This window comes from Diorhabda sublineata, chromosome 11 (genome assembly GCF_026230105.1).
Source record: "Diorhabda sublineata isolate icDioSubl1.1 chromosome 11, icDioSubl1.1, whole genome shotgun sequence".
Taxonomy (NCBI): domain Eukaryota; kingdom Metazoa; phylum Arthropoda; class Insecta; order Coleoptera; family Chrysomelidae; genus Diorhabda; species Diorhabda sublineata.
Genome location: NC_079484.1, coordinates 4874868 through 4899903, shown reverse-complemented (window position 1 = coordinate 4899903; position 25036 = coordinate 4874868). Strand labels below are relative to the sequence as shown.

Below are 25036 nucleotides of genomic sequence, written 5' to 3'. Positions count from 1 at the left end.
CGAGACACTTTATCTATACTGCGCATGCTTGAGAATGCGCAGAACCGAGCTGGAACCTCGGAGGATAGAGAGAGCGTTATCATTCTGTCTTCCTTAGTCTACTTCCACTTATAGAAACTGTCCATGTATAATTATTACATATATGAGTCGTAACGCACATCCATTCCGAACCGTCTGAGGCTCAGAAAAATATTTTTATCAGCTTTCAAGTGTCGCCTTCAATGTTCGGCGTATATTTTAAATTTGATATATAAAAACCTTTGATTTTTATTACTTCTGCATGATACTTATTTAGTTGGATAATAGATTAAAGATATTATTATTGAGCAGTTGTCAATAATTTACCCACTGCTCATGAAAATCAAACATAAAATATCCAAAAAAACTCCATCGGCTGATCCCATTTACCCAATTATGTTGGGTTAGAAAGGATCCAACATTCAGATCATGATAGGGTTGACTCTATTATAGTTTCGCAGAAGCTCTTAGGTGTGGTGGATAGAGAGAGAGTACAATCAGTGTATATGCAAAAATGTCCATTGAAATATGTTAAATAATGGTGGCGCTGCATTAGCATCGGGGAACAACTGCGCAGTGAACGTCAAATATTATTTACGCACTGAATAACTTTTCAAAAATATTTTCTTTTCCAATTCTCACTCTTGTTTCCCAATTCTCACTCATTGTAACTTCTCTCAATTACTTGTAGATTGTTTAAGGAAGTCGTTTGGGCTCCACAGCCACTCTGCACCTATACCTAGAAGATATTTTGTACAAGACTCAGAATCTTCGCTTCCAAAATACATACAATCCACCTAAATGAGGCTATTTTTTGAGGGTTATTATGCCCCACTTTCCTAGGTGAACTACTCCTTAAAGATACTCGAGCCTTTTAACGAAATGAGCAAGGCAAAGTAGATGTTCAGAATCTGCAGTTGTCGTCTTCTGCTATGTCCATCGTCTTAAGGTGGTATTTGACAGGGTAGTGGCCAGTTTCATGCCATTTTTGGTCATCACGAGAAATTCTTCAGACTTCTTAGCTGATATGATTATAAATCTTTTGGATTATCTTAGGTCTGGAGTGTTTCTCCACTAAAACTCAATCTGATTCTTTACCCATTCGTTCAGATTGTTTTTGATGTGGTAACTAGTGAACCCACGGTACAGTTTTGGTTCAAAGTATGGAGTCGTTGCCCCTTTTTTTGGTAAGGTTATCTGCTTCCTTATTTCCTAGTACTTTGTTTTTGATATCTAATGCTTTTAAAATTTATTTACACTCTCAAACTAGTTTGAATGTGCACTCAATAACTTTCAGGATCTTAAAGGGCTCTTGGCTATCTGAAATAATGTAGATCTATTTTCCAGAGGTTTCTATCCAAACACTCCTGAGCATGTTTCGTTATTGCTAGCAGCTCTAACTTATAAATGGTGAGTGATGTTTTTAGAGGTATGGATTGGTCTAAAAATGCCCAGTCCAGCTCCTTGCGCTAGCTTCGAACCCATGATCGTCATCGTCGTCGTTAACACCACTTTGAATGGGATGTCTTTGTCTAATATGCTATGCATTTGATCCATTGGCTCGTCACGGATCTCTATTACTTATTACTCATCCCATCATTCTGGTTTTTATAACACCCTTAACGACATTTTAAAATTTGGAAAAAAAATGAACAAAATATTAGTTTTATTTAGAAAACATACATATATTTACACTGTACAAAGTGTTTGGTTACCAAACAATTATTTAAATATAAACAAGATACAATCAAAGGAACTAATTATAATATGAAACAATTATTATTTTGTTGCGTACCGATAAACAACTAGATTCATTGACGATTCAAACAAATTATCGAAAACAATATTTTTGAAATGATTTCAAAATTAATTTCATTAGCAAAAGACAGAAGTAATTAAGTGCTTTTAAACTGTGCAAATAAATCAGAGAAAGTACAATGAAATTGCAACCTTAAAGAGGGATGTAGTTATAATATAAATCCCTTATAACTCATTTCCATTTTAATTCCACTGGTAATTCCAAGCAGATCCTCTAATACACATTTTATTTTTCTCAAATTATATAGGACATACAGTTTCATCAATAATGTTTGGTTCAAACTAGAGCAGTTCTAACTCTAACCAATTTAACTATTTAGTGCTGAATTACCACCATATTCATTTCCTTCTTACCATATAACATAATATTTCGGTATGGTTCCAAATTAGAACTAGAGAATCAACTTTTGCTGTTCTTACCATCAACATAACAACTTTTCTATGGAAAATCGTCTGTCTTTTAGTTAATGACTTGATTAACTAGTGCCTGATTTGAGAGTGACGGTTCCAATACCAATAATATTTTTTGGCGCCTTCATTTCCTTTTAACAAGCTTCCATAATATTTCATCCTACTTCCTGTGACTGGAATGTGGCTTTCATATTAGAACCAAAGATAGATATCTCCAGAGAGTGGTGGTTTCAAGATAGACAATAACTTCTACCATCTTCATTTCCGTCTAACTATCATCAAAAATATTTCTGATTAATTCCTGTGGCAGGCGTTATGGATAAAAAAGATTCCATGTTAGATCAGGAGAACCGATAGATATATATCTACAGAGAGTTTTAATAGTCGGATGATTGTAACTAACTCCTGGTATTTCTACCAGCAACATGTCCAGTTTCCTGTAGCAACTTTTCTCTATATTGAATGGTTGATCAATTATACCTAAATTGGGAGTGAAGGTTCCAATATCTACTGCCACTTTCATTCACTTCTAACCAGCTTCTATACATATGATTATTTTTTCTCTGATCTGAAATTAGGAACTTTCCGATAGGATCATATGTCTTGTATCTAATGAGTTGGTTGACTAGTGTCTAATTTGAGAATATTAGTTCCAATACCAACAATATCTTCTATCCCCTTCATTTTCTCTGGTTCTATATTGGTACCAGATCATTAAAAATACCCTGGGAGTTTTATTCGTTGAAATCTAACTAACTCTTGCCATTCTTACCAGCAACATCGCAATTTTCCTGTAGAAACTTTCATCTATGTTGTTGCTAATTACTAGCGACTTCTCACCTGCTTCCTAAATGATTCTGCTTACTTCCTAACGTAACCTACACAATAAAATAGCAAATTTTCTTTATATTGAAGACTTGGTTAAGTGAAGAGTGGTGGTTCCAAGACTAGAGACAAGTTTGTGTTGAGTTATTTGACTACAGGTGTCCAAGCATAGATTTTTGTAGTTTTTTCTCTTACCAGCCAAGTGTTGAGCTTATAAATCAAAATGAAGTGGTTTCAATACAGAAATTTGTATTTTCATCCCTAAAATCATTAACTTATTATTGATTGGTTTAGTAAAATATATATTGCAAGTAAATGGATTTACAGGATGTTATGCAGTAAATAATGCAAATTTTTTGCTATTTTCGTAATAATAAATGTTTGAATCGTCCAGAAAAAAAAATTTTAATTATCAACTACTAATGGTCTTTGTATCACAATTTCAGTCTGATAAACTAAAACTCATACTACAAGAAAAGGGGCAACGTATATTGTAAAATCCAAGTAAATTTTAATAACCTAATAAAATTATAAGAGTAAGGCTTTTATTAAAATTTACTTTTGGTGTATATATAAAACAATGAGAGAATAATATCAAATTCCTCTTGACATTTAGTACTAAAAGATATTAATGAAAAAATAGTATGCAAGTGATGATACCACATAAACCGAGAAAATATGTATACAAGACGTTTGTTGTTTGTTTACTACGGGTTACAATGGAAATGGACCCAACTTTTTTTAAATTTGTATATAAATTTCAACTGATGCAGTCCAATACAAAAAAAAAATATTTTTAAACAGTCATGTCAAAAATAACCGGATTTGCCTGAATGGAATAAAGCTCGAAACTTTGTTAATATTTAAAAAAATTTGTAGGGGGTTCTTAGAAATTTGTTCAAATGACTATTCCACTTTTCCTCATTGTTTGTTTTTTTATAGAAACTAATTTCCATTAGAGAAATCTAAATTATTAGTTGGTTTTTTTAGAAGATTCGGCAAGAAACATGTTATAAAATGCAATAAAAACAGGGGGTTTCATTAAAAAAAACACACAAACATGAACTATCGATAGGACCAGAAATAGACAACTGAAAATATTCCAACGGAAACGATCTCCTTGAACAATTATAGTATACAAATTTTCATAAAAACATTAACAGTAATTTCAAATATACATGTCAACTTAATTCATTGTGGTTTATCCAATATAACAAATTATGAGCTTGTATTTGCCATTCATACTGAACACACTGTTTACTACCCCTGCACCAACACTCACATATATGTGAACATGTGTTTCCAACTTCTGTAGTATTATACTTTAGCAATTTGCTATGCCGGAAAAATTGAAGATTTTCTAGTGAAATCTAAAGATAGCGGTGCATATAGACTTACGCATTTGATTTCTAAGGTTATGTCTTTACATTTTGTTTACTTTTTGAACAAAAATTGGTGTTTATTGTGTTTTGTACTATAGTGACATATAGAATTGCTAATAAGTGAAAACTTAACAAACGAAACCGTCGCTTTGTGAAAATTTTGTTGTCCTAAATACGCCTGAAAAGTTTTTTGCTCGATAATCAATTTGTGGGAATACAAGTGGGAGCCAAATTGTCTCACTTCTAGAAAAAATTTTAGGTCAGTAACTAAGATTCAATACAGTTTGAACGATGTGAAAGAGAATTAAGGAGTCTCCCAGGGCGTTATAGGGCTAAAAGGGCATTATAGCATGAGATAGAGCGATATAAGTCAGGCAAAGATGGAACCATGTGTTCTAATTTTTAGAAAATAAAATGCGCGTAAAAACGTATCTGATGAGTTGCATTTGTTTGTTAATGTTATAAGTTTTGTGGTTGAAGTGTAATTTATCTTCATAAAAACTTAAACTAAAGAAAAGAAAGATTTAAATACTTTAATTGTGTTCCCAAAAAGGATAGAATATATAAGGAAGTAATTATGTCTGGTTGTTCAAGCCGGATATGATGTATTCAAGACACAAAGGAATAAATATTGTAATTGTTAGTGTTGGTAGTAAATAGTGTGTTCAGTACCAGCTTATATAAATCGCTCTGTCTAACTAGTAAATTAGTGTGGGTGGTACAGATTCATATCCTTCTATCAAATAAAGCAAAAAAATAAAGTAATTATATGGAATATTAACCCCAATACTAACAATGTAGAAGAAATAAACTAGACGAATCTTTGAATTGACATTAGTTCATGATTTGTTTTGAATGGAAATTACATTTCGTAAATAGAAGACATATAAAACACAATGTCCAAACAAACATTTAAATCATCACAAATAGATACTAGACTCTGTAAATAATGATGAGAATATGATATTATATAAAGTATGCAAGTGTTGTGTACTATAGTTTTCCTACGACCTACATGAGATGAATATTTCGCTCTAGAACAGAAAATTGTGCTTTTCATACTAGTTATCAAGTATCTCATGAAAGTAGTCGAAAAATTTATTTGAACACTGAAAAAGTAAATAGAATAATTTGTCATTGTTGTTTCAATATATGTACTATATATTTTTGTTGTTCTTTTCACTATCAATGATTATAAATGCCAAAATTCTAATTGTTACGTTTGGCATATTGAATATAAAAAATTTTATAAATGATCGAATGGTTTTGACTCATATTTTTCTATAAATTTCTTGTAGTCATGATTTGATTAGCCAGACATTTCACTGTTTTATCATAGGATTAGACGACGACAGAAAAAATGTTCAAACATTAAAGTTACAAATATCTAGTCATCATCTGAAGGAAAATCATCTAGATCTATAATCATCGGTTCATTCTCGATAGGTATTACGTCGTCATCATCTAATTCTATCACTTCACTATTATTTTTGTTATCAGATACATTAACAGTTTTTGATGGAACAACTACACCAGCAGTTTCAAATCTCTTTTCTACAGGGGTTACTTTTGCACTTTTTTTGTTAGAATGATTTTGTTTATATATAACTTCTTCTGCATTTTCTGAACTATCGGAATTTGATGGTCTCCTTAGATTATTGGAACTTGTTTTAATGTCTTTTTTCACCAACACAAAACCTCCTTGGGAATTTTTTACCAGCTTAACGCCTGGTATATATTTTGGTTCATCTACTGGACTAGTATTTAAATCAAGAGGATCTTTTTCTTGTAAATTTTTCAAATCCATTCTGAATAATATATTATCTTTGCCTACTGGTACTGTTACCAAAGGTTTGAGGATTGATTTCATCGGTGCTTTGCTTGATGTTGTAGGTAAATCTTTGATGGCCTAAAATGATATGAAAAAAAATATAAAAATTATATTATATATAAATTATCAGTTAAAATTGGACAAGAATTGTGCATTTTAATTTTTAATAATAACGTAACAACCTTCAGGTTGTAAGGGAAAGAAAAGAAAGCCTGAAGTGCTTTCCAAGGAGGCATTTTTTATTTTTAGAGGTGGCAGGGGTAAGACATGTTAATATATTCAGCTGGTGATCGAAAAATATCATTAACTTGGATATAACATGTCACTGGACGGTTCTTTCCTATGATTTAACCGGGCGATAATTGGAGCACATACATTCGTTTCATTTTGTTTAAAATAATCATCAGATTGAAGAAGATAATTAGAAATCAATTTACTACACCAAGTGGTGCATAAATTAAAGAAGGAGATGTTCCTGTTGGAATTAGAAGATCCTGTATCTGACAAAACTCTTTACAGGAAAGAATACTAAGCTCAAGATGATTTGACGTTTTTTTGGCAGGAGCCGATATTTTTAATTGGCAACTTTGACAAAAAAGCCTCCAATTTAAATGCAATAATCACTTTCTTGAACTATTTTTTCAAAGCTATCTGATGACTACTGGTCTTTAAGATATACTCCTGATTGCTGTTTACAATTGACAAACTAAAAGACAATAAGCCCATGAATCGACTAATAATTTTTAATATTGAATTATTGAACCTATTGATTGGTCTATTATCAACTCTAGGATCTTAGAAGAATAGAACACGGAAATTAGAGAAGTAAAAAGAATTCTTACGGCGTTTGAGCTCGCCTGTTTCTTCACTTCATCATCAGAATCATTTATTACTATCGGTAATTCTTCAGTCTTATCCAAAATGGCTCGGAATTTCATATTTTCAATATTTCTTTGGTCTTCTGGTAATTTAGACAAAAGTTTGTGTAGCTTAAGCGCATTTTCGCGCTTCTTTAAAAACAAAGTATTCTTTATTATTCGATTCTCACGCTCCTTTCTTATTTGTAGATGAATCTCTTCAGCAGCCTGTAAAATCGAGAAAAAAATGTAATACAAATTAATTCAATCCAAATAACAAGTGTTCATGTAACTAGGGTTGTGAAAAAATCAAAATTATTCTCATTCTAAAATAGTATCCAGTGTTCTAATAACTTTTACATTCGAGAAATTTTTATTAAAAAAAAGTATACGTACCTTTCTCAGTATAAGAGAAAGATCGAAACACCCATTTTCATTCTTTGGTATCTGTAGTAAATAAGAAAGTGTTTCAAGTTTTGATTTAACAAAATTTTGTGCTCTCTTAGAAAATAACTTGAGAACCTCTTCCTTGGACATGCCTACCTTGTTAACGCAATCTCTGTCACTTGTTTCTAATATATTCATGTAACCAAAATCGCCACAAATCTAAAAAAGGAGAATATAATTGAGCTTCAATGTACTGAACGCACGCAAAAGAACCTCCACTATTTTGTTTCAAATAACCTGAATTCCAAAGGTATTGATTCCCACAAAAGAAGAAAATTCAAATCCAAGAAACTGCATTTAGTTTGGCATGTTATTGACAACCATATTATTGTCAATGTTGATATTTAATCACCAGAAGAAGAGAATTCAAATCCAAGAAACTGCATTTAGTTTGGCATGTTATTGACAACAATATTATTGTCAATGTTGAAATTTAATCACCAGAAGAAGAGAATTCAAATCCAAGAAACTGCATTTAGTTTGGCATGTTATTGACAACCATATTATTGTCAATGTTGACATTTAATCACCAAAAGAAAAAAATTCACATCCAAGAAACTGCATTGAGTTCAATGTAATTACAAATCTACCAACATTAATCTCAATGAAAACTCTTAATTTTTCTGGAGCCTTTGATTTTTCTCCCAGATAACCAACCATTGGAGTAAAACTAATTTAAGGATTATAAAGAATATTTATTGATGATTTTGGAAAATTCATACATGGAAATGAAGGTAAGGGTGAAAAGGTCACATACAAAAAAATTGAAGAATAAGTTTATACAGTGGGTAATTGTGTTCACTGAAAAAATTTTACTTACGTAATGCCCATTAAGTACTGCTGAGTCAATTGGATGGTATACCTTCAAATCTATGTTTAGGGCAACAATAATATTAATTTTGAACGTTTCGGGAACACTTTGTAACAACGATGAAAATCGGCTGTAGAAGAAAAATATTTTATTAATATAATAACTCAATATTTGTAAAGCAGTATTTCAGTGCAATTTTGACAAATAACTATAAACACAAGTAGGTTAAAATTTGTATTACTTTATCACATTAAGCCAGAGAGTGAATTGTATTAATTCCTAGATTATAATTTGTGTTCAAGGAAGATTAAGAAAGTACGAGGTGTGATAAAAAAATGTAGGTCTGAAACCTTCGTATGTTTACACATGTAGTTTCAGATCGTTTGGACGATCTTGCATGGAATTAAAAGATTGTTTCGATACACATTGAGATGAAGTTTATCGAAAATAAAAAAAATATTTTAAAGACTATAAAAGGAATATGTCAGTCATGGATTCAACCTTAATAGTTTATTTCTAGCTAAGGACAGTAATAGAGTTTATTTGCAATTTTTAGTTTTAGCTCTGTCGTGATGTCTTAAATTGTGTTTCGTGCTGTTATCAAAAATTTGCGTTTGCTTAGGACACAATGCTGCAGTCCACACTGTCTCGCTTTCCAAGATTACTGTACACGAATGTGGCTTCACAGAGATTTAACACCCACCTTATAGCTCTGATATGGCTCCGTCTGACTATTTTTCGTTCGCAAAACTAAAGGTCGGTGTACTAACATTTTGTCTATCTAAATATACATGGCACAGAAACTGTAGTCAAGCGTTCTGAAAAGGGGTATGGAAATTACGGGAGAATATATCGAAAAATAGTCAGTTTTTTAAATTTATGACTTTTCTTTCTATGTTAGGCTACGAACTCGTGGATTACACTCCAATTGTCATATCCATGTGATTTACTGTTATTGCCTTGTTTCTGATTCGGCCATTTCAAGTAATTCTTTTGAATTTTCTTAGACATCTCCTTTAAGTGGTGATTCCATTATTTTGTCCGTTTATGATCCAGAATTCGCTGATTGTTTTTGAAAAAGGTCCAAGGTCAAATGACGGTTAACTTTTGAAGAAGATAGCTTTCAAAGACAAATTATGGTTTGGTGTTTAGATAGTTTCAAAAGACGCATGATTGGTTGCTTTTATAAAGACAGTTCCCAAAAACAAAATGAAGGTCGACTTTTGAAGAAGATAGCTTTTCGAAAAAGTCAGTTTCCTGGAACAAATGGCAGCTTGTTTTAAAAAAAAAATTCCAAGGACAAATGGCTGCTTACTTTTGAATAAGTTCGTTTCCAAAGACAAATGATGGTTTGCTTTTACAAAAGACAGTTCCCAAAGACAAATGACAATTAACTTTTCAAGGAGATAGCTTCCAAAGACAAATTATGGTTTGGTGTTGGGATAGTTTCAAAAGACATGATTAGTTGGTTTCAAAAAGACAGTTTCCTAAGACAAATGGCGGTTTATTTCAAAGAAAATTCCAAGGACAATTGACGGTTAACTTTTGAATAAGTTCGAAAGCTTCCAAAGACCCATTATGGTTTATTTTTGAGAAAGACAATTTTCAAAGTGAAGTAATTGTAAAAATGAAAAGATGAGATGAATAACGAAACAATAATTAATAGTAAACGAAATAAAGATAACAGTTGATTTGGTATGGGAACAATCATTGTTACCATCGGATAAACTGACAATCCAAATAAGGGAGATAAGAGAAGGGAACAAACCGGAATCTGGAGGCTAGTAACTGAAAAGGTAGAAGAAGAATAACAGAATACGATGAAGATATGATCGTGCAGAATTATCAGGACAGATTGCCGTTCGATTACAAAAGAAATGGTACGAAAAATTAAGAGAAGTATTTAAGAACACCTTTTGTTATTTATCCAAGCCTTTAGGTTAGTGCATAGGACACTATGTATGAAAATAAATCACTTACTCTTGTAGGAAAGTAGTTGCTGCGCTCTCGGAAGAAAATCGAAGCAATTTATTTTCGAATGGCCATGATACGTCGATTTCGCCATGGGGATGCATGTATGCGCCGAGATAACCGAAATGGGGGATGTTCGTAATTATATATCTATTGAAATCTTCGGGTTTTCGCGGCGGCGCGTCGATTATTTTTATTTCCTGTTCGTTGTGAATTATTTTAGGAGCGTAAGGATAATAATCTACCGTTTCGGGAGGATTTTTAGCAATTTCGCGAACGGTTTCAATACTTTCTAATTCATTGTCCGAAGTTAAATCTATGGTACATTCTGCTGATTTAGACGGTTGACTTTGAGTTGGTTCACTTGTTTCTACGAACCAATGTCCGCACTTGTAATCCCCTTTGCCTCTCATCAAATTAAACGATTTAGTTGATACTAAAGATTGATTTATGTATCGTAGCGTATCGATGTCTTCCGAATCGCAGTCCTGGATATAAGGACCGATGAAAATTCGATCAGAAAATCCCGGTTCGAAATAAATACCGAACAAATGATGTTTGTAGTTTTTTCCCATTCCTTTATTTTCCAATCGAATCGTGCAATTGCTTGTTTTCGCGTAATTTCCCATCGCGAGCAGATCGGTATATCGAATCGAATACGAAATGGAACCGAAGAAGAGGAACGTGAAATCTGAATTTAAAAACAGCATACGCCATTTACAACCGTCGGAAGTAGAAGGCAGTGCTACTCGTATATCGGGTAATTTAGTTTCTATTAAATCCGATACGTCTTCTACTAATAAAATAGTTTCGTATTTTTTTTTGTGCAACGAAAAAAATCGTTCTACTCCCGATAAATCTTTGTGATAAAATATTTCGACGTTTTTATCAACGGCTTGTTCATTTTTTTCAACATTTTCCTCGACGATTTTTTGTTCAACTTTTTCCTCAACGATTTTTTTTTCAACTTTTTCCTCGACGATTTGTTTTTCAACTTTTTCCTCCGCGATTTTTTCTTTGTCGTTTTTGCTAGTTTGTGATTGTTCGGATTTTCGCGCTACGTTCTTAGTACAAATACCGCAAATTTCGAAATTATTTTTAGTTTCCCTTAAAATAAACGAAAAAGAATCCGCTTCATAATCAGGAGGTAATTTCTTTTGTTTAATCCACGTGATGATTTCCGTCGATGTTGGTAATTTATCAATAGCCATATAATTTTTGGGACATTTTTTATCCGATTTATTGATTAATAATCTTGACGGCTGATCAATCATACTCCAAATGCATATCGATTTATCGACGAAACCTTTTATTAAAGCCGTCCAAGGAAGTAGACGCGCGTAACCTTCGGCAACAGTCCGCGGTCCCATTACTCTCAACAGATCGATATTCCTTCTATCGATTATAACTTCCCCTTCGAAAACTGCTCTCATTTTATTTTCGACAATTTGTAATGGCACTTTTTTGCGTCTTTGTATCGCGAGGTCTTTTTCACTTTCGATGAAAATTGGCGTATCGTCTTCGCGGGATTCTAGTGTTTGTTTTCTTTTCGTTTTATTCTTTCCCGAATCGAGTATTTCTTTATCTTTGATAAGAGATTGTTTCAATAAATCCGCTTTGGAGAATTTTATTTTAATATTTTCTGGTAGATTCATTCTGAATAAATCCTCTTCCGATATATTATTAACGAAATCGTCTTGGTATATATTCGGTGTGTACTGTAAGGATCTTTTATATTTTTTTGGTAGTTCTATGACTCGAGCACATTTTGGAGGGATTGTATTTAATGTTTCGGTGTCGTCGATGTTTGATATTTTCCTTTTAACGACATTTCGTACTGGTCTCTTCGGGAATTCCTTGGGGCTTATATCTATATGTTCACCCGGTGTCCAAAGGTCATCTTGGCTTGAATTATCGGATTCGCATGGAGGAGTGAGAGCCAACGGATCTGGTAAACTTGGATATTTATATATCTTCTTTGATTCGTTTTTGATTCTCAAATTTCTAACTTTTCTACTCCTTAAATCTATTAGTGATCGCTTTTTAACAAATTCTTGATTTTCTGGTACCGTATTTGATAAGACTTTATTAATTTGTGGTACTACTTCTAAACCTTTACAGAAACAGTTGTACATATTATGAGTTAAACAATATGGTATTATACCGGATAGGTTTAGTTTATGTAAACTCACTACACATCTTTTTCGACGTATTTCTTCGTTTTCTTGAAGTATTTCGGACAAAGATACAAAATCTGAAAATTTGGCGGGTGTTCTAGCGGCTCTTCTAGTTTTTGTTCGATCACCGACACCGACTACTATAGTTTTGTCGTTTGTATGAATTACGGTTTGCGTGAATTCTTTTTCAACTTTGGCTAAATTCTTTTTCGCTTCGTCTTCGATTCTATTGACGGTATCTTCTGATAACAAATTAGTACCATCGGGAAACGTTATTTTATCGTATATAATCGATTTTTCTTTCGGGCAAGTGCATTTGAACATGCATTCCGGTTTTTGACAATGACGTGGTAGGATGTAATCGCATTTTAAACTTTTACAAACGCATCCTAATTCACAATAAGGTTTCGAACAATACACTTTTTCGTCTTTACTTTCTTCTATTTCCACGTTAACGACTTTACAGCTTAGTCTTAGTAATTCATTTTCTACTTTAGTGCGTCTTTTATGCGGTTTTCTAATAACACTGATATTTTCTTTTATCGGTGATGAATTATTTAAACAGTCTTCAATTGGTACTTCTACGTCGTCTTCTTTAATCAACGTTGGAGCTAGTACTTTGATTTCGACGTATCTGATTAAATCTTCTACAACGTCAGCTACTACATCCGAAGTACCCTTTTTATCGATTGATTTCATCGGGGATTCACAAACTATTTCATTTTTTTTCGTTTTCCTCGGTCGTCTTGTTAATATCCTTTCTACTTTATTATGATACTGTAGTGGAAATTTCAACGGCGCTATTGTTTCTTCTTTAATATAATTCTTACATTTAACTGCCGATAGAGCAAATTCAATTTTATTGTCATCTAATTCGCCGCCTATAATTTGATTTAATCTTCGTATCATCGTGTTGCAAAATGGTTTTCCCTGTTTCGGGAATACTTCCAAATATAATTTCGGAAGTTGAACCATTTGAGTTTCCCATTTATCTTTGTCGGTTACTTGAAGATTCCGTTTTTTACATAAAGGTCCCGGACGGTACTCAATTTGATTTTGTTTTTTATAACTTTGTTGTAACAGAGACAATTTTTTTCGATTATTCAAATTTGTTAGTTGTTTAGAACAATTAATTTTAGCAAAACATTTATTGGATATTGTACTTTTTAACCAGATTTTTTTGTCGTTATATAATAAATAACTTCTGGTGGATTTGTTTTTATTGTTATTTTTCACTTTGATCTCCTCCATTTCTTTTGAAACTTCTTTTACTCTCTCCTCCAGTTCTTTGAGCTTCTTCTTCTGTACTTTCCTCAATTCCTTTCGTCTTTCTTTTTCTAATAGTCTCCTTTTTTGCGCGACGGTTTTTGCTTTAACAGTTGGAGTCATTTTCGTTTTATCTTCTTTAATTTCGTCGTTTTCTTTAATTTGTTCGATCCTTTTTAAAATCAATGGTGATTCCTCTGTGATATTTTTAAGACCTTCTTCCGCGCCTAATTTCGGTACTTGGTAACTGATATTCAATTTGGAACCTGCGGTTAAAAATTCATCTAATGAATCACTGATGAATGGGGATTTTTCTTCTACTTCCGTAAAGGAAGTTTGGGAATTTTCGCAGGATATATCCATTTTTTTATCTTCGTCACTTTTGGGCATACGTTTTTGGAAACATAAACTATTGTCGTTAGATTTCGATATACTCAATTTTGGAGGTAACTTTTGTTTATTTATTATTTTTCTAATTTCGTCTAATACTTTTATATTTTCTGTATCATTCACTGTTCCAATATCTTTATCGGCGAGTCTATTATCAGGTAAACAATCGTCATTATCAGTTATATTCGAATTAATTACGTTTAGTTTTAATTCGGAACCTTCTGTATCTTCTATTTCCACTCCTCCTTCCACGTTCGATATAACAAGACCTAACTCATTAGTTTGAGTATAAAGATTTTTATCCATATTTTTTTCCGATGGTATATTTTTCTTGGAATCTTCGATGGATTCTAGTAATGATAATTTTTTGCTACGTTGAATGTTATCGATGACTTTAGTTGACGTTGTTTCCAAGAACTGACTCTTTTTCTTCGTTCGTAACGAATTCAATTGTAATTTTAAATTATTTCGAATATTTTCGAAGGATTCTTTGCTCCTATTATTTTCTTCTACGTCGTCACCTTCACTTTCAACCGACAATATATTGTTTGATGCTATAGACGTTTCTGTCGGCGTCAACTCCAATTCGGAAGGTACGTCTCCGTATATTTTCGCGTCGTCGGGATCTGACAGATGAGACGTTTTCATGGGGTTTTCCGGAATTTTAATGGGAGTTAAAACATCGCTTTCCTTGGTGGTTTTTTCTATTTTTTCATTTTTAATTATACCACCACCGTTTCCTAATCGAAAGAGTGTAGGCGATTTGGATAAATCCTTGTTAGAAAAATTTGTAGGGGAACTATCTTCACATCCGGTCACCTTTGGAGAACTGATATGTTTCAAATCGTTGGCAAATATTTTATATTTGATAACGGATTGTGTTATATCGGAGGAATCGTTCTTTTTTAAGGAAAGAACTGATTTTGGTATAGCTGCACTATCTTCCGATGGAGATTTGACAAATCTGGTCAAACTTGTCGTATTCTGGCATTTCGTAATCGGATTTGTAGTATACGGCGATAGGATCGACGTTCTCACGGATTCCGTAGATGATTTAGCAACTCTGGTCACGTTCTGGCATTTTGAATCAGTCGCTATACTTCCTGTTGTTGTGGTACCGATCGATTGAAGAGGAGATTTAACACTAGTAGCATTTTGACGTAATACAACTAGAGAATTATCAGTTTTGTTTATAATCACAGGTCGAAAAGAAGTACAAGATTTCGGCGTGATAAGCGAATTATCAACTTTTTGTAACGTTTTTTTGATAACAATTTTAGGTCGAAAAATATTTTGTTTTCCTTCTGGTATCAATTTATTGCTGTTTATAAGAGATTCTACTGTCGCCGCGGTAACTTTCGATATTTTAAATTTGGAATACTGCCCTTGTTGCGTTGGTTTGATTGATAAACGGCGCAGTTTGATTTTTTGTCGTGGATCTATTTCTACGTAGTTGATTTTATTTTCTTGAGGCTTCTCGGACTCCGTTTCGATGGTAATTGTTTCGAATTCGTCGGTCTTTTGATATTTTTCCAAAGATTCGATTTCTTCCGGGTTCAAAATATTTTCTTGTTGTTCGTCTTCTTTGTCCAAATCATCGTCGCTTACTTCTACGACTCTCACTTCAGTTACATCTGATGTGTCAGTAGCGTTGGATTTATTTTGCGTAATCGAACAATTTTCATCTTCATTCTTATCTGTTCCGTTTATATCTTCTACTATTTCATCTGTATTGCCACTATCCACTCCATTAACTTCTTTTTCTCCATCGTCAGGATCTGAAAATAATTTTATGTAATACCCGTGGGTATAATTATAACCATAGTCGTGTTATTACCAGAAATATTAGTAGTTGCATCATATTGATTTAAATTTGATAGAGGATCTTTTAACTCGATATTATCAGTTTTATTTGATTGGGTCGAGGTTTGTTGAGAACCCAATGGATCTTTCGAGGCTCTATATTTTTGCAATTTTTCCAACAAATCTTCGCACGTCCACCCTGTCGATTGTAAAAACCGCTGAATAGGATCATCTGGATCCATGGTACTGAAATAATAAAACATGTTTTCGAAAATACATACCAGGGAAGACCCAAAAATAATCGGAATTATACTTATATTTCAATTTGTTAACGATATTTCCTCACCAATATATTTATACCCCTAGTACTTATTCAGTTCGAAACTTTTTTTGCACTCATCTGTAACAATATCTGACAGCTCTCCCCTCGTTTGTTTTTATTGTCACTTTCAATTTTTAACGAAAACTGTTGACCATAAATTATTGTCTACAGGAGATTTGTCATGATGTCATGGTCTGTCAAAGACCGTATTTTTTTTAGCCAATCTTGTCAAAAAAAGGATTTTTTTCATTATTTTCCTCGATTAGTGCAGTTAATAGGCATCCATAACGAGATTTTTCAGCAATAGACATGTTTAAATGGAGCAAATTACTCGTACACATGAGTTTTTCTCATAGTATCATGTTTGGAAACTGTTTTCATCAGCAATTTTTACCAAGTAGAGAACAAAATTCCACAGCTGCATAAACTTTGCATTATAAAAAACCAAACAATATTAACCTTTTCACTGCCAATATTATTTTTGCAGCAGTCAAAGTCATGTTGAAAGTATTGTGACCGACTTTAGGAGTGGTCAGCAAGTTCAAGACATTCGATTAGACCCACTACACTGGAAAAGCTTTACTAGCCTGACTATAAGAAGGCGTCGCAGTGAAAAGTTTAAAGTAGAGCTATCAAAAAACACTGCAAACGAATAAAACAAGCCACGTAGATATCACGGACGGAACTAATAATAAGTTGCGCTATTTAACGCCACACGGAAAAAATGCGTACTACAAAAACTTCACCCATAGCAATGCTATTCCGTTTATTATTGGGTCCCCGTAGTGGACCTATTTTCATTATATACAAAAAAAATTTATTGGACAGAAAACTTCTGTATTTTGCATGAATTTTAACAGTATACTAATACGTTTTTGATTTCGATGTATGAAGGCGATGTTGCCAAATGTAATTTGGATGAGTTTCTAATATATTAGAAACAATCAATAAGCAGTCTTTCCCAGTAAGATTTTAAACAGCCTTTTCTTCAAAAATGAGCTAGGTACCAGGATCAGATCAATGGGTGTGTTTGTAAAGTCTTCAAAGTATTGTTAGGGCTTTAATGCAAATTACCAGTTGTTCCTGATAAAAACCACTGGTATTAAAAAACGATAGCAAGTAACATTTTTTTTAATTATTTTTATTTCATCATTTTTAATATTAAATCTACCTTTAATATCGGAAATTGATGATTTTTTGATTAATTAAATGTTATAAAAGATTAAATTGACAAAATATATGAAAATTATTATATTCATTTTGAAATAATAGATAGGCAACGCTGTAAAGTTAAACTAATTGCAAAATAATACAAATAAACAAAAAACTGATTTAAAACTTGAATAAAACAATTAGATCAGTAGGATTAGAGACAAATATGGTTTTCTTTTCAATTAACTACCATTACTATTAACCTTTCCCTTGTTTCATAGTAATTCTTTATCAATCCCTTTATATTTATTACACCGTAACACCTTTTACAAGTAGTATCTCAACACCCTATAACCTTTAAATTATTAAGTAAACTAATTGGTTTTTCTTTGTTGTATAAACTTAAAACATGGTAATCATTTGTTGATTTATCGAAAGAAATGTTTGAACATCATTGGAATGCAAAGAATAGTCCTTTTCCTATGGACCTAGGAACCCCTAAATTTTCTTTTTTGTGGGTACTATTTTTTTACTTGAGATCCTATCACAACTAAATACAATATGAAAGACAGAAAACAGATCTTGGTACATATACCAACAAAAGGATAGATTTTCTATTAACAATAACAGAATTCATTATGTTATACGAAAACATGTTGACTTCCACTATCATAATAATTCGTTAGAATTGGCATAGTTATATTGCAACTAAAGCTAAAACTTTCAGAAATAATATTTACTAATGCTACTGTGCACTTTGTTCGAAGAACTCTGCTTTTGAAAAGATAGAGTACGATTCCTTACAGATGTTAATTTTTGTTTTTGATTAATGTCATTCTTGCTAGAGTTTGTGTACTAACTTCTACTATGTATGAATAGAACCTTTTTCAAAAATACTGAAGAAAACATTGTTTCGTAAACTTTTTTTCAAATATATATATATATATATATATATATATATATATATATATATATATATATATATATATATATATATATATATATATATATATATATATATATATATATATATACCATTACTATCTTTATTTGAACCTTAATTTTTGTTATCAAATCTTATAAATTCTTTACTTTGTATATCCAAGACTATGCAATTAATAAAACTAAAAAAAATCATCTAATCACAGTTCATCTGACGTTATACATTGGAAATTGAAAAACAAACTAATGTTTGGCTCCTTTCTTAATAATTATCATTTAATTTTTTATTATGGTAGCTAGTTCATTGTCTACTGAGTCAAATTTCAACTGGTCATATTTAAAAGATACTTTGAAAATATAATTTCCAATATGTTAAAATAATTAAATCACAATGTTAACTTAAAAGTACTTCTAATTTTGATCCTAACCTGTATTTATAACTAAAATTGAATGTTTTTATGAGCTGACCTTAATAATATAGTACTTTTACTATCACATGAACCAATTTGAAAGAGTTTTACAGTAATATCAAGAAATTAAAACTAAATTTTACTACATGATTATGAGCTACACTGTAAATGTACCTACTTATATTTTGAATTAGACATGCTAAAGATTACGTGAATGTTTTGAAATTCCCGACTGATTGGAAAATATTTCGTGGTAACAAACAGCAAATCCTACTGTTTATGCCTTTGTATCAATGTTTTTTTGATGAAAATATTAAAGGATTCTTAAGACCAGAAAACAAATTACATTCCATCTATAAATAATTGAAATGTGGCTACTAATAATAAGAAATACTGTTCTAATTGTAATATTGTAAGTATAAAAACAAAACGTTTTTATGGCCATTTTCAACAGTAACATACGAAAAAAGATTATTATTCATTGTAAACCAAAATGTTATCTGTAACTACAAGTTTTTATGTTTGCACTTTGGACCCAAAATTAAAGATATATATTTAGAACGAAATCACAATCTGACAAATTCTAATAAGTGAGGTTAGGTCAATTGAAGATTTATGCATATCACTATATAAATAACCACCACGAGTAGAGACAATAAATAACCTACAAGAATACCTATTGTCAGACAAGTTTTTTCTTTACTTACTATAGTTCGAATATATAATTGGAATCATATTTGTGAAAATTATTGTGAATGATCACCTACTTCCAAATATACATCAAAGTAATAAATATGGTGGTGTTGAATAAGCTGCACTCATCCCACTATTTTATAATACTTTTACCCGTTAGAAATCTACCTTAAAACGCCGAAATTAAAACTAAAGTTTATATTAGTGTTTGTAGATTCCACCTAATTTCACAATGACACATTATTCAATAATAAAAAATAAAACAAATATTCCTAAAGTCAATGCTCAAATATTAAATTAGTCGTAGAAAAATATAATGTACAATACGTTGTATTCTTAAAAAAGGTTTTATATTTTCTAACCAAATATAAACTACGTCAATTATTTAAAGGAATATATTAATGTAATATAATTGAAGCATTTTTAATTAAGTTTAAATCAAAAACGATTCCAACTTGAATCAATTAATAATCTGCATATTATGCCGTACCTACACGTATGATTTAGTGTAGGCCAAGTATATACAGCTCAAATAGCTTTATCCTAACCAATAACTGTTTTGAGTCAACTCGTTTAGTAATATGTTTTAATCTTCACAATTCGTCCTTGTAAAAAGAATGGATACATTTATATTCCAACACCGAAATGAAATATTATTAAATTAAAACTGATATCTTGAATGTGCATAAACATTACGTAATAAAGTATACACTAAAGCATTTTATGAAGAAAAAAATTCCATATTCACGGACTATAACGTCAGAAAACCAATCTTTTATAATTATATAACTCACGAATTAATACTAAATTAAGATGCAAAATACTACATTATATGATAAATAATGGCGAAATCCCTGAAGATAAACCGTGAAAATCTCGAAACATACAGACATGCGTGAAATATGACAGGAAGGAACAAACTAAACATTTGACACTTTGTATCTAAGATATATAATCCAATAAACCCTACCTTTCTTTCGATTCCTTTAGCTTAGTCATAAATTCTTTAAATCACAATTCATATTTACAATAAATATTTATTAACTATTTAATGTAAAACAGAAAAACTAAAATCAGACATAATGTACAACATAAGTATTGTTTCACAAAATGGCCGCCACACATTTAACGAAAAGAACATTTCTGTATATTTTTGATCACAGACTTACGTTTGTCATGAAATACCGTTGGCGGTAGACAACGCGCTCTATGAAAACACAATTCTACCAACAAATTAATTTGAATCGCCGATCAGCTGGGCTGAGGACGCGTAGAAAACGAAAGGGCGTTTCTAAAATATTGACTAAAATTATATCGAAAAATTTCACGACTTTTTTGTAAACTTGAATGAAAATAACTTTGTGTTTAATATTAAATCAGTTATTAATTGTAACTTATTATAAAATTAGTGTCTAACAAAGTGATTAGTATACCGAATAACGGATGACTAACGAACGTTTATATACAAGTTTTATTTCTTTACTATCTTTTGTAAGAATTATATGAATGTATTTCTAAACAGGCAATATTATATTGTATTCATTAATATTATTTTATTACATTACATGTTTCTATAAAACATTCACTAATATACAATTTTACAAGGCTACAGGGTGTATCAAAAATGATATGACATTATATTTCATTAATTATTGTACCAGGAATCGTGAAATTGATTGCAAAAAAGAGTATTTGATGAAATTTCAATAAATAAAATGTTGTGGTAATGATTCCGTCTACAGAGTATGTTAAAAATAAAAAACCATTCGCTAAAACATCATTCACATAAATTTTTAGAAAAAATTTCAACTAACCAGATTATTATATAGGCTGGATTGCTTCGAACAACACTTGTAATGGATTTCTTTCAAATTTAGATACATGATTCACCATGGCAATGAGTTCATACAATCAATTTATTCTATTGATAAATATAAATAAAAATATTTTTTAACCAATGGCATATTACTATTTTGTTTTCTTGATATATGACGTTACGTTTTAAAACTATAGAATTTTACTACGATGGATGAATATTTGCAAAATGGAAAGGCAAACAAATGGAAAATAACATTTCATCAGGTGAATTAAAGACATAATAATAATTTACCTCCCCCAAGAATCGTAGACAGTATCTAAATATGCCCACTTATGTGTTCTGATTATATCAAAAGAGCAACTAATAAAATCCGTAAGTAGACAGATAAAAAACTTTACTACTGACAAACTCAATTGATCAGATGAACAGAAGATGTCGTTCCCCACCATGAAATTCTTTTTAAGACAACAAAATTGATAACCCATCATTTTACTCCGCATTTTTATTTAAAGAGTGGGTTATGATTATTTGAAAATGTTTTATCTAAATTACTAATATACCGGAGGTATTATAAAGTATCAACTTTAATCACTTATACCAACGGTCACTGCTAACATGGCTGAGATAGGCAACCAGTTGAAACAGAAATTATGCGGCATTAATTAGAAATACAACACATACTCACATTTTTTTGATTCACTTTCTTCTAGTTAATGGTTAAAATTTTACATTACAATCAAATGTAATGCTACTCTATGTAATTTAGATTCTTAATATTCTTTCTAAATTAACACGTAAAAACAAAATGGCTGTTAAAACAGGCGTTACTAAAAGTCAGTTTTACCAACCCTCATTGTATGTCCAGAATACAAGCCTAATAATCATTATAGTATTGTTGAGAAATATTAATACTAAAAAACTGGTTATACTATTTCAAGTTGTAACAATTAAAAGTGACAGCTCAGAAAATTGTCTCTAAATTATAAACTTGCTAACGATAATTAGTATTGTATCTTATTTTTTTACAATTTCAAATAAGAATTAATTATATAGCAATACTACTGTTTTGAGAGAGTAGTAATACAATTTCTGACTAAACAATATTTTATGTTATATTGAATGTATCTTCTAATACAGTGTACATGTGGGTACTTACCGATCACTGTTGAAATATTATTTAAATATTATACGAATCTTCTTTAACATTGAATATTTAACTATAAACTTGACAAAACGTTGTTACCAGTGTTTACGTGAAATAATGTGGTGTGACAAAATTGTAACTACATAATGGCGTCGAAACGGATGTTCCGTTGAGGATATAAAAACAAAAGAATATCAGTTTAAAATGTCATTCTATGTTTTTCTTCTTTAAAAAAGTCCGGTCTCATTAAAAGTAAAGGAAAAAATTAGTAACAGGACATTTAGCCCATTATTTGATATAAGATTGGAGGGACGAGAAAGTGTAAAAACTTTAACCTAACATTTTTAGATAATCATCTAAAAATGTCTCTTCGAAAATTTTAATTCAGTTTATGAATATTGTTTTGTCGCTTATTTGATGCAAGGAGACTCTATCTGTATTCTGTTAGGTACATTTTGTGTTAATTTTACATTATTTATTTATAGTATTTCATTAGGTAAGTGATAAATTCTGAATTTCATGTACTTAGAACAAAAATAATGTAACAGATTATACTAATTGATAGATTATATGATTGTCGGAAACTTATTTTCTTTTCGAAATATTGATAATTATTATACAAGTAAACAAGTTTCTTATTTATATTCAAGTTTACATAATCAGTTACTATCTCAACATTAAATTCGTGAATAACCTTGTTGACTCTACAACTCATTTACTTATTTTTGTAGCTATTGGCATCTTTACTTTTTCAAATTATATTTAATATATATTATTTTTATAATACCTCGCGTTTTCATAGAACATAGTTCTAATTAAAAAATGTTATAATAGAGCCAGCTTTTGCAAGAAAAAGGTAGGTTTTTACTTAAGGTTATTGTTGTGAATAGAATCTGATATTGGAGTTGTTCATTTTTTCAGAATAATGACTATAGTATGTAGGTATAAAAGATTTTACTAGTCCTTTATAAAAATTAGTGTGTATTGCTATTTTTGCATGTAATTCAATTAGTAGCCTAGTAATTAAACATTTTGATATCAATACCTTCTCATAATTAAATTTTTTTGTTGGTTTCTTACTATAATTCTCACTGTATGTGGTTTTTGCTAATGTGTTTTCATAATTGTTGTTACAATTCCAATTAGATAATAGACAAAAGTGAAATATACGGTGGTCAAGAACTATGTATATTTGTTTATAAAATTCAGAATAAACGAGTATACAATACAATACAATATATACAATTCATATGATTCAAAAAAATTTTCAACAGCATTCCTTTAAGTAATTGAAAGTGAAATGAAATCTTACATAATAATACTCACCCTCCGAAATACTGTAGAGTTTGGGGTAGTTGCCGACTTGAAATTAATTATTTAATCACTCCTAGAATATTAACCTTATAATCAAAATTATTTAACAGGGTTTTAATAAAACATGGTTTTCAATTTAGACAAATCTCATGTACATCGGAAATATAGTTATCTTGCAATTCTACCATAAAAGGAGTAGATGTCTATGTTTTCTAACTAAATTGGGGGTGAACGTAATTGAATACTAAAAATTACCTCAGGGTGTAGAGAATATTATAAACATAGAAATTTCTATAGAGACAGTGTGGATAAGTAAAACATTGTTCTGACTAGAGTATGTTTAAAACACAGCATTCTGAAAAGGTGTGTTAGAACTTATAGCTTGTATCCATTTTCGGTTACTTTTTTAGAACTTATATTTATATAAAGTGATCTAAAACGAAATAGTAAGAAAGATACAATCAATCAAAGGACCTTATTTGTTCAAATATCTACTATATCAAACCGCCTACCCCTTTTCTATATAAATATAAGGCAGATTTTTTAAATTATTTGAAAAAAAATTGTACTTTGCATTAGAAAAAATGATTTTAATGATTTGATACATATCACCCTTTTTGATTTATTTTAATCTGAAAGTATAAACGTATGGAATGGGTTAAGTGAAGACATGAACAATTACTGATATGACTCAATCAACAATTTTAAATTCCAAGGTAACCATTTTAAAATGAGTACTGAAGTCCTGAAAATGGACTTCAAAAATATTTCTATCAATATAAGTAACATAACGGACGAATAGTTTATATTAGATTCATTGAAAGTTACTATCTGATGTAGATTATAAAAATTATTAACTAGTGTGAGAAGGCAACAAATGAATAAAATTCAATGTACCACTAGTTCATACCAATAAGTTTGTTTCAATTTTGATTTAAGAATATGGTTCAGGTTAGAATCTCTTTATTACGTTTGGGTTTTTCACATTCATGTTTCATCTGCTTCTCAGTAAAAACATTTGGGAACCGTAACTTATAATTTTATATATAATTAACCCACGTTTCGATGAGCAAATTATTGTCTTCTGGTACTATAACTTCTCTGAAAGCAATTTGTTTATCGAAACGTGCGTTAGGCAATATAATAAGTATTGATGGTAAACAGTATCTTCAGTGGAAATAATACCAACGGTTCCAGAAATTCCTTCTTATAATTCAACCCTTTTTGTGCTGC

At 30.9% G+C, this 25036-nt stretch overlaps 1 protein-coding gene across 2 annotated transcripts; it reads right to left on the bottom strand.

Annotated features, from left to right (window-relative positions):
* Nucleotides 1-1667: 1667 nt before the first annotated feature.
* Nucleotides 1668-24412, bottom strand: LOC130450213 (uncharacterized). 2 transcript variants are annotated; one of them, XM_056788485.1, is made up of 9 exons: nucleotides 22502-24412; nucleotides 20497-20817; nucleotides 16042-16253; nucleotides 10381-15982; nucleotides 8410-8530; nucleotides 7686-7748; nucleotides 7539-7589; nucleotides 7128-7370; nucleotides 1668-6363 (listed from the first exon to the last, which is right to left on the bottom strand). In XM_056788485.1, exons 2-9 carry the CDS (start codon nucleotides 20523-20525, stop codon nucleotides 5842-5844), a joined length of 6843 nt encoding a protein of 2280 aa, XP_056644463.1. In that variant the 5' UTR covers nucleotides 20526-20817; nucleotides 22502-24412; the 3' UTR covers nucleotides 1668-5841. The 2 variants fall into 2 exon arrangements, with proteins under 2 accessions (XP_056644463.1, XP_056644462.1); XM_056788484.1 differs by lacking the exon at nucleotides 20497-20817 and having other exon boundaries at nucleotides 7539-7748; nucleotides 22502-22584.
* Nucleotides 24413-25036: the final 624 nt, after the last annotated feature.

Excerpts from the sequence above, each read along its gene's own strand:
- LOC130450213 (XM_056788484.1), bottom strand. The coding sequence starts at position 16,249 with ATGGATCCAGATGATCCTATTCAGCGGTTTTTACAATCGACAGGGTGG. Across the intron at positions 15,983-16,041 it reads TGCAACTACTAATATTTCTG|ATCCTGACGATGGAGAAAAA; the intron begins GTAATAACACGA and ends AATTATTTTCAG. Across the intron at positions 7,749-8,409 it reads CAGTACTTAATGGGCATTAC|ATTTGTGGCGATTTTGGTTA; the intron begins GTAAGTAAAATT and ends CTCCTTTTTTAG.